We start from the raw sequence: 15,987 nt of genomic DNA, 5'->3' as shown, positions 1-15,987 counted from the left end.
TAGCTGAATAAACACTACGTGTATTAAGAGATACTAATGGGAGAGTATATTACCCATGTGAATGGACTGGTCAGACCCACTGGTTTCAGAGAGAGACTCTAGGAATCTCTTGTACCAGAATAAAGTTCTTGTGTATTAATGACTGAGAAAATTGCTGTTTATAATTAGTATATTATCTGTCATTGTGATATGAGGTGACTGCTAAGAAGTCAACTTTAAATAAATGTTAAACTGAATTTGAAAGTTGCTTTGGTGTGGATAGATTGAGATTTCAGTTATTGAGGTTAAAATACAGAGACCCACAAAGTTCTGGCTAAACAGTACTGGCTTATGGGATCCACTGTCTACAGTATCTATCAGAGCTGTGGCATAAGGCACAAAAATAGTGGGGAGCACTTTTCTCAATGAAAACCATTTTCATTAGCTGTTTCACATCTCACTGCTTTTAGAAATACACTTCTCTGTTCTCAGATAGTTATTTAGATGATTGAGCAACTACTATGTAATGAATATCATAAGATGCTAAAATTTGAGATTATTCTCTAAAACTTAAAATCAAGAAAGAGACCTAAACCTTTAATGTCTGAGTATCAGGTGGGTGTGGTAAATACAGAGAGATACAGTCTGCAGCAGTTCAAAGGTAGGAGACAAGGAAGTTTGATCATAAGACAGATGGTTAATTTCTGTATCAAACCCAATATCAGAATGAAATTTTGTGCTTTTTTTGTTTGTTTTTGCGAGATCATTTAAAACCTCTGGTAGCCTTAAATTTTATGCATGTTAAAAGTCCTTGTAATGTGGCTTTTATGGTGGTGAGGTGTTTTGACAGGCTTAGGCAAAAAGCAAAGAATAATATTTTATACTGAGGAAAAATGAGGTTAGAAGGCAATACATTATGCTGAAGAGTTTATATGTAAAGGATTGGGGCCATTGGAAGAGTGGAGTTAGTCTAAATTCCCTCAAAGAAGGCTGTTCTTGTTTTTGTGCTTGAGGTAGATTATAATATGATGATTGCCATCTGATGCAAATACTATAGTATTTCCAGTTCTAAATTACTAAATCCTGAATTACATTAATAAAAGGAAGCAGTTTGATCTGAAAGGAAATTTTATAAGAAAAGAATTACAATTAGGGGTACATGAGAGCTGAAAATGTAAATAATCTCCTTATTCCAGTTTTAGCATGTATTTTATACCAAAGGTTTGACCTAGTGTGCAGTAGTTTATCTCAGTCATACTGTACTACATTGATCATTTCACTTTTTTTTTCACTAAATGACACGGTAGATGCAGGTTCTTATGTGCAGCACACTCTCATGGGTATCTGCAGACTGTGATGAATACCAAATTACAAATAATTTTGTTAGAAAGTAAAATATATAGTGCTGGGAACTTTGTTTTCTTGTTAGAGTATTCATTAAAGTAATTTAAAAGTATATAAGTATTTTTAAAACCTTTCTAAAAAAGCAAATTAATCAAATGATTAATCTTTTAAAGATTGAACTTTTAAATGTAGACATTTATTTTATTCTTTGTGCTAATTTTAAAATTGTGGATAATTTCAAACATATGCAAAAGTAGTGACGATAATAAAGTGAACCCTCGTGTATATGTCATCTAGTTTCAACATATTTCATCTCATGGTCAATCTAGTTTAATCTGTAAATCCTACCTACTACTCCTCCCCTCAATTACTTTGTGGATTGTTTTGAAACATTATATAATTTCTACATGTGTTAGACTTCGCATGATAGGTAACACTAATGGGGAAAAAATATAAACGTTAAGTTTTGCCTACTTGTTATAATTATAAATAATAGAATTAGAGGGTTTTATCATATCATAGATATTATAACAAATTTCATACATGTTTTATGAAACTTGTTAAGTGACTTTGAAGTGTATGTATACATAGTCCTTATTTCTCATCTGATTCCCTGAATGCTTATTAGAGAAACTTTTGAGTTTACTGCCTTTGCCTCAGATTCAGCATGACTAAACCCAGTCATCTTTGAAATTAGTCTTGCTAAATGTTACCTTTCTTAGCATCTATTTCTAGCAGTTTTATTCTCATTTATTCAGTTAGAGACTTTAAGAATAATACTGTACTTTAAGAAGAGTTTATGATAGAATTTTGCATTGGATTGGTAATTTAGAATGCTAGAAGGAGCTGCTGTGTGTGTTCTTTAGTTCCTAACAAAGGCAGTAACTGGTTTTCAGACCCATGAGGATGAATACTTTCCAGATTTTCTCAAACCTTTGATAGTTATTTTATAGCCTGTAGTGAAAGATAAGGATAACAAATTTTAATACAGTGTAATTTTATAGAATTTGAAGGTGATCTGATCTTAGTTATCATCTAGCTTCTCATTTTCTAAGTGACTGCTTCTATGCTAATATATTTTAAATAGTGAGTTGCAACACCTTAGAGGACCATAACTGACTTTTTTTTAATGAAAGAGAATAATGTAAACTAATAGTGTTCCTTTTGTAGAGTATTACTTCATCAAACTTTTGTTACATGTGTGCATGTGTATACTACATCATGATATAAAATGTATTTATTATTTAAGTCATCCAAAAAGTTTAAAAGCCATTGCCTTTGACCACTAATTTGTATTTTTTTTTAATTGTAAGTACTCAGTACCTGCTAATTTCCATATTGTTTCTCTAGCCCTGTTGAAGTGGATAATGGTCTATAAAAATAACTAAAGGCCCCAAGTTAATGAATTCCAGGATGTAGTTAGAAGAGAGATACATGTATAAGCATAATTTGTAATATTGTGAAGGAATTATTAGTAACATATGAGCAAAATATTGTGAACACATGGGCTGGAACAATGACCTGTCCCTAGAGAAACTGGGGAAAGTTACATGAAGGATAGGATATTTTTGAGTAATCTTGAAGAGTGAGAAGTTTTATCAGTTGCCTCAGAGAAGAAGTGTTTTCTAGAGGAAAAGTGTGGGGAATACACCAATACCCAGCTCTAAAATTACTCCCTCCATGAAGCCTTGTGCCTAATTTCATTTGCCCTACCTCTGGTTCCTCAATCAACAGCAGATCCATCCTTATGTCTTTTTTTCCTTTTTTTTAATCATCATCCTTATATCTTTGATTCTCACAAGTTTTACTTTTCCCATGGCATTTTGTCCCTGCTAGAAACTCTTGTTCAATACTTGTTAGTTGAAGAGATGAGCAAACAAATTCAAATTACATATGTATAAAACTTGTTATTTCAAAAGTGTTTATTGCAAAAACATTATTATAGCATATCAGTTAGAGAACCAATTAAGGTGCCATATATACTAGAGTCCTCAAAACACAGGGTCTCAAAAATAATTACTTCATTTCATTATCAGGTAAGTGAGCTCTACCTCTTGAGGTTATCCAGGTACTCTGGCTAGTAGGACAGCTTTGTTATCTGTAACATGTGGCTTCTATTGCTCCAGTGGTTGCCATCTTCAGTCAACAGGAAGAAAATGGAAATGGGAGGATTTAAGGCAAGCCAGTTAATGTTTAAGACGAAGATGTAGAAATTTCACATCACTTCTAGCCATAATCCATTGGCCAAAACCTGTTCACATGGCCACACCTAGCTGAAAGAGATGCTGGGAAATCTAATCTTTAGCTGGATTGGCATGTGCCATTTAAAACTGGAGTGCCACTTATGTAATACCAAAGGGCAAGCACAGTGGATACTGGGTGAGTGGGGAGGGGCAAGTAGACAACATTCATATGGCACAACATCAAGGGAAATTAAAAATAAATCACTCCTATCATCCTAAGAAATTAGTGGCTTTCATTTTTCTGAATTTTCTTTCAATTCTTCATAATATTAGTGTTTGTTTTCTTCACTTAGCCTTCTCTGAACCTCAGTTTGTTTATTTATTATATGAAAATGAAAGGATTAGATGAGAACCCAGTGTTTGGCACATAGCACCTGTTAGTAATCACCATGTCTTCCTTTTTTTTATTAGTTTGTTTTGAAAATGTTAGTATTTCTATAGGTTTTATTCAGAGACATTTTATATATTTATACTTATGACAGTCCAAAGAACACCTAACACAAATTTTGAAGTAATGATTCTGATCTTGAACTCAGGAGGAAAAAATCAGTTTTTAAAATTCTAATAGCTATTAATATTGAGCTCCTAGTATATGTCAGATAATATGCTTTACATTTTTTTAAATCTTCACAGTAATCCTTAAGTATGTTTATTATTTCCATGTGGTAGAAACCTGAGGCTTATCTAATGGGTGTAAATATATACATATAATGAGACAAAAGGGCTAGGAGGCGAGGAGAAAATAAGTCAGTTGAATTTCAGAACACCATCAAGTTAGTCCCGAATTTCCCCACAAATGTCTGTCAAAAAATTCTTTCAAAAACTCCCTCAAAGAAGTCCTTTTGAATGGCATTGACAATTAAGCAGTAGTTAAGGAGGAAGGGAGCAAGGCGTAAAGTGAGAATTTAGTGCAATATGCTTGTTCTTTAGAACAGTAAATACAGTTCTTTGATTGCAAATACAGTTCTATTTATTGTAATATAATAAATAAATTATTACTGTAAGTATCAGGCACACAAGCCTCTATTATAATAAAATCAGTTTACCTTTTATCAATGTACCCTATAACTTCTCTTCCCCTCCTCCTCTCCAGAGTCTAATTCATCTAAATTCTACCAGTTTAAAAAAAGGAAAGAAAAATTACGGAAATGTGATATATTAGAAAGAAAATCTTTACATATTAGGAAGTAAAGAAGTAAACAAATGGATATGTTTTTAAAATGAAATCGTTGATTTAAGCCTTTGATAAAGGTAGTCTAACTTACATATGATGTTTAAATACACAGTGTTTTTTTCTTCTTCGTTAGTGCTACTGTTTTGAGATGTTCCTTTCATTCCTCCTCAGTACTTCTACACCCACTTCAGTATTACTTTCTTTTGACTTTTCAATCTATTCCAAGATTTATCAGGGCCAGTTTCTTCTGTTGGCGATCTGGTGGTAAGGAAAGCAGCTGTCCGTTGCTACCACTTTCTTAGAAGGTCATTATTTTATTCATTCTTTCTTTATGTTCCATTGCAGGCTAGTTTCCAATTCCTGTGATTAAAAAAAGCATGTTTTTCCTGTAACGTAGAAGAATCTTTGTTTATTCACTTGAGAGTACATCATTTTCAAGTACTCAGTATAGATAGTAGTGTTTTCTTTAGTTCAAAGGACTGATAAGAGTGGAAAGTAGAGTATAGAGAAAGGAGGTCTTGCAATTCTGTTATAGGCTGGGCTGAGCTAACATAGACTCTCACTCTGAAGCACTTCCTACCCACAAACACGTGAAAATGCTAAATAATATAGAGCAAAGGAAAAAAAAGTAGATGTGCAGCTGAACTTTAGAGAAAACTTTGATGTGCCAGGAACAGAACGGAACTCAAAGTCAGAGCAGTAAGCTCTGAGCAGACAGGGCAACGTAGGATATTTGGAAGGGGCCCTCTGGAGAGGGTGCTGGGATTGGGACTGGAACTTAGTATTTGACTACAGAATTAAGTCTCCTTAAAGCTGGGACCTTAGAAGGGTTGTCTTCTCTGAAGACAGTTTATGAAGTCTCCCTATATGTGCCTTCAAGGACATTTTTTGGTGGTGAGGATAAAATGGAATTCGTTTTACCAAAATATTTTGAAAGCTATAAAGAGATATTAAAAATTTTGTCTTAATTGGAGTATAAATGAGAAAAGGAGCCATAAGGGCCAAACGGATAACATAAATGAATGAAGCTGTCCAGGTATAAGACATTTGTTTAGGGGAGGCGACTGGTGAATTGGAGGTCATATCCTTCATCAAAAGGAACCAGTGCTACTTAGATATAGACAATTGTGACCATGTGGGAAGTGGACCTGGTGTTTTCAGATCGTCTGATTCTTCAAAATAAAAAAAAACGAAGAAAAAATTTCTTCTTAAAATTATTTTCTCCAAAAGAGTTTTAAGTTAGATGACTTGGAGGAAGAAAAAACCCAAAAGAGAAAAGTAGAGGCAGAGAAACCAGGAGTAAGAACAAGAAAATTTCTGTGGAAGATTTAGGCTTATGGTGTTTTTGAATAAAAGTAATGAGGAGGTAGTATTAGCCATTTATTAATTCACAAATATATTTTCAGAATATGTCAGGTAGAGTGCTAGAAAGTAGGGATACAGTTGTTAAGTAAAACACCCCTGTGCTCATACTAGTTTATGTTAAGCATACACTAAGTGCCAGATACCATGCTAGATGTCTAATGTAGTCTGGGGGAAGAGGTCTAGAACTAGGGAAGAAGGTGGGATGAAGATTAACAAGTTTTCCAGGTAGGGAGAATTGCTTCATACCAAGGCTATGAGGTGAGAAAGCATGGCAAATTCAAGGGCTAAAGGAGGTTAGTGAGACTAGGGTGCAGAATAGAGACATTTAAGATAAATTGGAGAGGTAGGCAGAGATCAGATTTTAGTCATTTTATCCCAAGAACAAAAGTGAGTCATTAAAACTCCTCAAGGTACTAGCTTCACCAGAGGCTATGAGATGGGGCCAAGGCATATGTAATTGAAAACTTGGAGAGGGATGGTCATCTTGATGTTTGTTAGAATTTGAAAAGCATTTCTCAGAGCCAATCCATACATACAGAGAATCATAACATTTTAGTTATGTGGAACTCATGAGGAAGTAAACCATTGATGATAGCTGCACTAAAGCTCCTAAAAACTTAACTTGAATAAAATAATTTAAAAATGGATTTAATGTCTTACTGAACAGAATATTAATTTTTCATGGTCACTCAGGTTATTAAGAACATTCACTTACCATAACCTTGGGAATACTGGAAAAGAATATTGGCTTTTATACTAAAAGAACCTTGCAAATGTGAATTTTGAGTACTTTTCCTACTGTCAGACAGCTGGAAATTTTGAAGGCAAATCAGAAGGGCCAAAAAAGGGAGCATCTCCTGGCTGAGTCAGCCTGGTTGAGTAGCCTTCTGGGAAGTACAACCCAACATTTCTGCTTATGTTTCATTTGTCAGAACTTTTAGCTAATAGCCATACTTTAGCTGCAAGGGGTTTTTGCTGTACACTTTTTTATACTTTGTAGACCATAACATTGGGATTTCTGTTACTAAGGAAAAGAAGACATACTGAGTTGGGTGACCAGCAGTTTCTGAGGCAGCTGTTACATACAGCTGGTCTTTAATTTCCCTTCCTTAGTGTTTTTATCTTTCCATATCTCTTAAGGAAAAGCTTTATGCAGTTCTTATATTTTTACCTATTCAGCTTGGCCATTTTATTGGCTGAATATTAGATATTTTATTTTTCATGCCACTGAATGTTTACTTACTTGCCTGTTTCATATGCATTTGACTTCTGCAGCTTTAAAATTTCCTCATCTTTGTACCTTTTACTACTTGAATATGAGATACCACAATATTGAATATTAGTGACACAATCTTGTGGTATTGGAAAAAGTTATATTTGTTTATTAACATTTCAATTTTGAATTAATTTCAAATTACAGAAAAGTTGTAAGAATTTCAAATTACAGAAAAGTTGCAAGAATAGTTCCTGTAATATGCTTCTGCCTGGATGCACTGATTTTTAGCTTTTTGCCACATTTCCCTTTTATTCTTTCTTTTTATACATATATGTTTATATACATGATATTTATGTAATATGTATTTATTTTTCCTGAATAATTTGAGAGTAGGTTGCAAAAATCATATCCATTTATGCTTTTAAAACTTCAGTATATATATTTTTAAGAACCAAGGAATTCCCTTATATAAGCCCTGTATAGTTATTATATTCAGGAAAATTTACGTTAATATAATACTTTAATCTTTATTCTGTATTCCAGTTTGGTCAATCATCCCAGTCATCTTTCAGTACAGGGTTCAGTCTAAAATTGGATTTGGCTGTCATGTCTCTTTAATCTCCTTTAATCTGAAACAATTCCTCTTTCTTTGTCTTTCATGACATTAGCATTTTGAAGGCTACAGGCTAGTTATTTTATAGAATATATTTCTCAATTTAGGTTTGTCTTATGTTTACTTATGATTTGATGCAATTTATATATCCCCTGCACTCTGCATCCCCTGGCTGGAGGACGGTGTGAGTGATGATATGTCTTTCACAAAGGTATCAAATCTGGAGGCTCATAATGTCTGTCTGTCCCTATTGGTGATATTAGTTTTGATCACCAGGACAGGGTGATATCTGGTTTTTCCACTGTAGTTTCTAATTTATCCATTAATACAGCTAATAAGCAATTTGTGAGAAGATACTTTGAGACTGTGTAAATATCTTACTCATCAAACTCTCCCCCTAGATTTAGCATCTTTTGATGATTTTTGCCTGAACCAGTGTTTTCTATGATGATTGCAAAATGGTAATTTTCTAACACTGCCACTCTGTCCACATTTACCAGTTGGCATTCAGAATTCTTTCAGCCTGTCATCTGCCATCTGTCTGTCTTTCTACCTACCTACCTATCATAAGCATGGACTTGAGGATTCCTGTTTTATTTACTAGGTAATAATCCTTTACTGTCTGTTTTGATGCTCAAATCAGATTGAGCTGATGGAAGCTCCTTCAAGTTGGCTCCCATATCCTGTTTTTTCTTCTTTTCTCTTTAGTATTTTGCTTTTTGGCACAGCAAGCTTGTTTAGGTTCATCTGGTGCCTTCCCTGTCCCAGCCTTAGAATCTGCCATTTCTCAAAGGACTTCTAGTTTACTTAAGTGTGGATTTGTATTTAGGAATCAAGACCTGGGTGCTAGGTGATTGTAAATTTAAAATTTCAAAGGGGATATATTTACACTGGTTGATAAATAGCAAATAAGAAGATACACTGCCATAAATACAAAAAAGATATGCAGAGGGTCATTTTTTTGTATCATTGTTTGTGGTATCAAAAGACTGGTTCATCGTTGAGGGACAGGTTGAAACTATGGTGTATCTACAAAATGGAGTATATGCAGTTGCATGAAGGAAAGGGGACTGTATCCCTACACTGCTATGGAATGACCTCCAGGATACAATGTGTGTATAATATGACATTTATATAAGATTCTAAATATGTTAATGATCATTTGTGAAAAGGGAATATACATATACTCTTACTCATAATTTGCTTATATTGAAAAAGGGAAAATAAGTGAAAAACTTAAAAAAATAATTTCTGAAGGGGGAGAGAGGTCATGGTGTAGAGGAGACAAGGATGGAAGCTGGATTTTGATGATAACTTTGGTAGCTCAGGTTGGATCCAAGTAAATAATAAAGCAACATTAGGTCAAAGTGAATAAAAAGCAGTTCCTAAAAATGAAAAAAAAGCAGATGACCCTAATTAAACAAAATTAGTGACCATACAGAAGTTCGGTGATCAAAACTAATATCACTAATATAATATCACTATTTTAGTTGGCTTGAAAGCAGTAATTTGATAGTAGGGGTGAGTATTCCCTGAAGGCCAAGGAGAATTGTGAAGAAATCTTAACTTTTAATTAAGACATCTTAACTTTTAATTAACATTGTTAATCAATGTTATTGCTATTTTGAAACTGTTATGTATATTCTAAGATAAAGCAAATAAATAATTTTATTAGTGTCATTTGGAACCAAGAAACTCAACCCAAGTGATGGTATAAATATAAAATCAGAGAAGTAAAAAACCTACAAATTTGACTTGGAATTACAGTGTAAATTCTTAATTCATTGTCTCTAAAAATACACGTATCCTAGCTCATCTTATTAAAAAAAATATCTTAAAAACAATGACCAATCCAGTAGTAATAGGCTCACCTAGTACTCAGATTGCAATTTAATTTCCAGCTTAAACAGAAGCAGGGCTTTTTGATGAAATGCCTGAGTTACAGTCTGAGGCAAGAAATATATAAGATGAGCGTGGTTCATCTCATCAGACCAGAAAGTGAGGAAGCTATCAAAGACGACTTGAGGTCTTGTGAAAAGGATTCAGGAAGTAGTAAAGGGTTTCCTGTTCGCTAAAGAGGGGACAATTTGGGCATTAACAATGATAATGGATTGTTAAAACTCATCAAATAACTTCAAATCCATGAGTTCATAATGAGACTTAGAAAATTACTGGTCTACTTACTTTGAAAGGATGCTAGCAATTTAACTCATTTTGAAAGCTGGAAAAGAAGGAAAAGAAATGTAAGTGCATTTCCTATATGAACTGTACCTCAAAGTTAACAAATATGGTGAGGGAAATTTTCTCCTTATAGAAGAAGTATTCCACCTACTAGTGAAGAAATGATATAATGGGTAAATAAAGAATGATATAATATCACCATTTTACTGCCTCTAAATAAATAGTGGATGAATTCCCTGTAGGGGTTATGAGGAACTGTATAATGGAAGGATAAGGCTGAAAATAACCTGCACACACAGATCAAACAACCTCATACAAAAAGAGACAACCAAACATTGTTTTTTCTAATAGAAGTCCACAACAACTCTTAAAATACATTCTTGTCAAGAAGAACTGAATTTAAATCTGAGCCTCTAGATCGAACAGTTTACAAGAAATACAAGGGACAGAAAAATCTGTGAAATAATACCACAGAGATGCAGTCAGTAAAATCTGGAAAGCAGGAAATGTCTGCAGGAAAAACTGCCTAACTTATTCTACAAAATAAATTGCAAGGGGAAAAAAAAAGGAGAGGGAACTGTCAGGTTAATGAAAGAGACTTAAGAAATATGTGATTCAGTTGCAGTATATGAACTGTGTTTGGATTTCCAGTCCATGAAGAAACAAAATCAACTAAAGAGATAAACTAAACTGGATATTTAATACTATTTAATAATAATATCATATTTAACATTAAGGAATAAGTGATTTTGTTTTAAAAATGATACTCATTTTGTGGGTGTTTAAAAATAGGAGTTTTTTTGTTGTTTGTTTTTACATATGAGTACTAAAGTATTTATGGATGAAATTTTAACATGTTTGAGATTGTGTGTTTGTGGGAAGCTGGATTATTTGAAACAAGATTGGTATGAGTTGTTAATTGCGAAGCTGGTTGTTAGATAAATGGTAATTCATTATACTACTCTTGTTTATATTTGAAATTGAGCATAGAAACAAGCTTGAAATGAAACTTTAATTTGAATTGCTATTTTATGTTTAAATGTTGTATTTCTACTTAATTTACCCTAAGAAAACTATAATTTTATCAAAGTACCCATAAACATGATGGTGGGTTTTTTTTTTTTTTTTTGGTAAATTGAGAAAGATGAGGAAAAGAATTCAGTGTTTTTATTTTTTTAATAATCTACCACCTTATTACTGTTGGGCTAGTGAGATCTAATATAAGTAATAACTCTTAAATGGTATACAGATACTTACGTTGTATTAAAAAATCAGTGCTATTGATTACTACCTAAATAAATAAAATGTTAATTGGAGCTTAGAAATATTTTTTATAGTCAAACTCAATTTGTGAATTTTATGTAAGACGTTGTATCCATATATATCTTTGATTTGTTTGCTTATGTATACATTTATCCACCCACCAAACATATATTGAGCCCTTCATTTAGTGCTCAGCATACAAAGAACAAGTAAGAATTCCAGGAACATATGGTAGAATACCAAAGGTAGGATACCAAAAAACAAAAGAAAACTACAGTGATTATTATATGCTGTGTGGCAAGATAGTAATAGGTACAGGATGCTGTGGGAATGCTGAGGTAAGCCTGATTTAATGTTCAGGTGATTTAATGTTGGAGTCAAGAGAGATTTGTTGGAGAAGTACCCATGAAGTGAGGCTCAAGTAGAAATTATATAGTGGGGAAAAAAAAAGGGAAGTAATTATGCAAAAGCAGGAAGTGGGAAGAGAAACTCGCTCTCAGAGAATTACAAGTAGTTTGCTATCACTAAAACTAAGGGTTTATGTGGGAAAGTGGCTGGAGATAGGTTGGCAGAGACAAATTCCTGCACCTCATAGGTGTTTGACCTTTGTTACAGAAACACTGAAAACTTCTCAAGTTAGGCCATGTTTAATTTTTATTCTAGAAAGAGCATTATGAGCAGTGGCTGTCTAGAAAGAGCATATGCAGCAGTGGGCTGAAATAGAATTACTTCATTAGGGAGAGGCTTTTCACCTATTTTCGCTCAGAATTTTATGTCTGAATATAGATTCTCCCCCCACCCCCGAACCTATATATATTTTCTCTCAATTGTTAGGATTTCCTTTTAAAATAAATTATGTAAAGCATTTACATGGTTCAGAAACTGACAACTCATTTCAATCCTTGTTCCCTCTACTTTCTTCTTCCCCTCCCTTTGTAGGTAACCATTTTTAATTTAATTGTTTTATGCTGTCATTATTGCTTTTTTCAGAAGCATAAGCAACAATGTGTAAACATTTCCCCCTTCATATACAAAGGAAGCATACTATAAACACTTTTGTATCTTGCTCTTTTTACCTAACTATATATCCTGTAGTTCATTCTATGGAAGTATGTAAAACATTCCTTACTAATTCTTTGTCTATTCTTAATCCTGCTATAAACAACTAAATAAAATAAATACTTTATACTTTTAATACCTAAGGTGAAGACATTCTAATAATAAACATATGCCTTTAGAGTAGTCTAGGCTCAGGCTGTTAGCTTATCTCCAGCCAACTTTTGCCTAGAGAGTATGAAAGGAAGATTCCTACATTCACTTAAGAATTTTGATTTATTAACAGGGAATTTTGACTAGCTACTTCATGACTAATCAAGATATAATTAATAATATAGGCTCATGATAGTTCCCAAATTCAATCATCCGTCCATTTACTTTTCAGGTATTTACTGAGCGCCCACCTGTGTAAGGTATGCTGGGAAAAATAAACAGTACCCTCAAGAAGCTTGTAAGCAGTTAAAATGATACCCCTCTGCTTAATTCTTCTTTCCTAAGGGATTAGTTCATCTTCACTTTCTTTAAATGTTCCCCGATTACTGTACCTGACTTGTTTGTATCTTCAGTGTTGTGCATACTCCTAGTTCAGTTATCTTAAATATGCCCAGTGTGGTATTTATTGGTTGACATGACTGTCTCTCCATAACAGGTTAGAAGTTCTTTTAATGGTAAGGACTTTGTCTCATCTCAGTCTTCCCAGTGCCTAACGAATGAAAGTTCTCAGTAAGGTTTATTGAATAAATGAAAAATGTCTCTTGCCTAGTGGGTTAAAGGAAAAATAAAATTGTGTCAGGAAAAATATCTTCTCTGATATTCTTGTTGAAATTTCAAGGGATCCAAGTAAAATACAGTATGGTAAATTTTGTTTTTGTTTTTTAATTAAGACACTATGCTGTTCTTGAACCAGGTGTCTAGAGGGTAGAAATTGTGGCAGAAATGTAGAAAAACATATATTCCACTAGATTCCCAGATTTTAAAAATAGGCATATGTTTGTTCACACCTTAAGCATTTTAATTTATATCTAACTTTTGGAATCAAAAGTCTTCTTGAAAACTTTTATGTCTGTGTTTCCATGTAGAAACTTCTCGCTCTCGAAAAGGAGAAATTACTTTTAGGAAGGGATTACTTTTTGATATTGCAGGATTTTCTTAGAGTAATACCTCCATCTGGTGGTATTTCTGAAAATTACAGCAAGAGAACATGAAGCTTGAGTTTTGCTGTGTGTTGGTGTATATTATATTACCGGTTGTTTCTCATGAAGCCAGATGAAATTACATCAAAAGCTGAGTCTACCATGTATTTCAAAAATTTAATGCCCTGGTTTTCAACAATTCAAATGGAAACACCAAGTGAACAAATGGCCTTTTGGATAATAGTAATTTATACAATCATTTATTTAGTACAGACCATCTCTAGACTACTTTGGACTGAAAATAAGTACTGGAGAATGAGATATTCTCATTGAACTATTAATTGCTTTCAGATGTGTGTGTATAGAGGCTAGGAAAGATTTGAGAATTTTCTATTTCAGATTTATTACTAAGGAACCATAAAAGATTCAATAATTTTCTCAGAGAAGCAATTACTGATCTTATTTTTTAGTAAATTGTATTTTATCATAGGTTAGTGGTAATAATTTACATTCCCCTGAGATGATAGAACATAAAATGTAAACCTGAAAACAAGTTGAAACTGTAAATTAATTTGTTTTCTACCTTTTGCTATGAGAATTTTTAACACATTTAACCTTTTCTTCACAGAATTCATTCTTTATGTTTACTACATCAAATAGCCTTTTAAAGATAGGGACTGCGGCTTAAACTTTTTGTTTTCCCAACTTTCTAGCCCAGGATTCTGTACTTGGTAGGTTTTGTTCATTATCTTGGAGGAAGATTGTGATCTGATTGCTTGTATTTTATCCCAAACTGTACTAAATCTATCTAGTATGTCAGTTATTACCAGAGATTAACATTAATTCCTTTTCTATTTGTTTGGTTATAGACAGTTGACATATGAACTAAACAAGGTTTAATGATTTGGGGCTTTTTGCTGAGTTAAGAAAAACTAAATTTTTTAATGAATTTTGTTTGAAATCTGTTTATTTTCTAATTGTAGCCAGTCGGATGATGATTCTGGGTCAGCGTCAGGCTCTGGATCTGGTTCAAGTTCTGGAAGCAGTAGTGATGGAAGCAGTAGCCAGTCAGGTAGCAGTGACTCTGACTCTGGATCTGAATCGGGCAGTCAGTCAGAGTCTGAGTCAGACAATTCCCGAGAAAATAAAGTTCAAGCAAAACCACCGAAAGTTGATGGAGCTGAGGTAATAAATAAACTATCAAATGAAAGGTAGATTTCTTGTATTACTTTGGGAAAATTTATAGCTTTAGTTTAGAGCATTCTTAATCTAGCTTTTAGAAAATGTTGATTTCACATATTAAAATACACTTTAAGTGATTCTCAGGCTTGTGGTTCAGTATCTGTGGACTGATTGGCTTGGAAGAGAAGCGGTCTGTAACTATATGAACACATACAAAACTTTGTAACTATACAAAACTTTGTAACACATATAAAAATGAACACATACAAAACTTTCTCTTTTTGAGGCAGAAATTGTTGCATAAACATTCATTGTCTCATGGATAAAAATGTAAGGCTTTGTGAGGTCTTCTTGTTAATCTTACAGTGTGATCTCTACTTTCAAGATCTTCAGAGGAGATACTTTATTGCAAATAGGAGACTTTAATAGAACTCTGCTTCCTTGAAGATACATGGTAGAATCGGCTAAGGGCCATTCTGTTTAAAAAAGGCTATTACAAGATTTACTAAAACTTGTCTATACCTCAGAATAGTGTACAGTAGTGTTACTTAGAATACCAGTCATGATAAGATGCTTGGGCCAGAATATACATACATCTTCCTGCATTCAGGAAGTCTTGCTACCAAAAACAAACAAAAACAAAAAGTCAGTTGAACTAAAACTGTGCTTAGTTGATTTGCATTCTGACTCAAGCTCTTCATCTTCACCTCACACCAATTAAAAAAAATAGCAGCCGCACTTTGAGTAGCACTGGTGTCGTATATTATCACATCTTTTTTGAAAATAATAATCTTAATACCAAAGAACATATTGATTGATTGTCTGTGAAACTCAAAACACCATAAATTATTTATATACAACTAAAGCTCAGCATTTTATTTTAATTATATTGCAGTAATATTGTATTATGTATAATGTAAGAAAAATAGTCTTAATTTATTATTTGGAGGCAGTGAAAATGTTGGTACTACTTTTCAATAAATTAACCTTTTTCCAGTTTTCTCAAAACTTTGTTCTTGTTTATATTTCTATTATAGTTTTGGAAATCTAGCCCTAGTATTCTGGCTGTTCAGAGATCTGCAATGCTCAAGAAGCAGCAGCAGCAGCAACATCAAGCTTCATCTAATAGTGGATCAGAAGAGGTGAGTTTTCATTGTGAAAACTCTTATCTGAAAAGTAGACATGATATGTAATCATTTAGGTAGCTATTTATGAAATTACTAGAAACAGTAAGGGTT

The 15,987-nt window shown here is 33.3% G+C and overlaps 1 protein-coding gene across 7 annotated transcripts in view; it reads left to right on the top strand.

Annotated features, from left to right (window-relative positions):
* The window catches only part of CHD1 (chromodomain helicase DNA binding protein 1), an 85,294-nt gene that overhangs the window by 11,302 nt on the left and 58,005 nt on the right, over nt 1-15,987 (top strand). For all 7 annotated transcript variants that reach the window (XM_079915303.1, XM_079915301.1, XM_079915299.1 and 4 more), the window contains exons 3-4: nt 14,551-14,752; nt 15,787-15,891. In XM_079915303.1, the coding sequence (XP_079771429.1) occupies nt 14,551-14,752; nt 15,787-15,891 (307 nt within the window). The remainder of the gene's footprint in view (nt 1-14,550; nt 14,753-15,786; nt 15,892-15,987) is intronic.

This window comes from Stenella coeruleoalba, assembly GCF_951394435.1.
Source record: "Stenella coeruleoalba genome assembly, chromosome: 3".
In the NCBI taxonomy this organism is placed as follows: Eukaryota; Metazoa; Chordata; class Mammalia; order Artiodactyla; family Delphinidae; genus Stenella; species Stenella coeruleoalba.
Note: the sequence above shows the minus strand (reverse complement) of the source record. Positions and strands in the feature narration are given on the sequence as shown.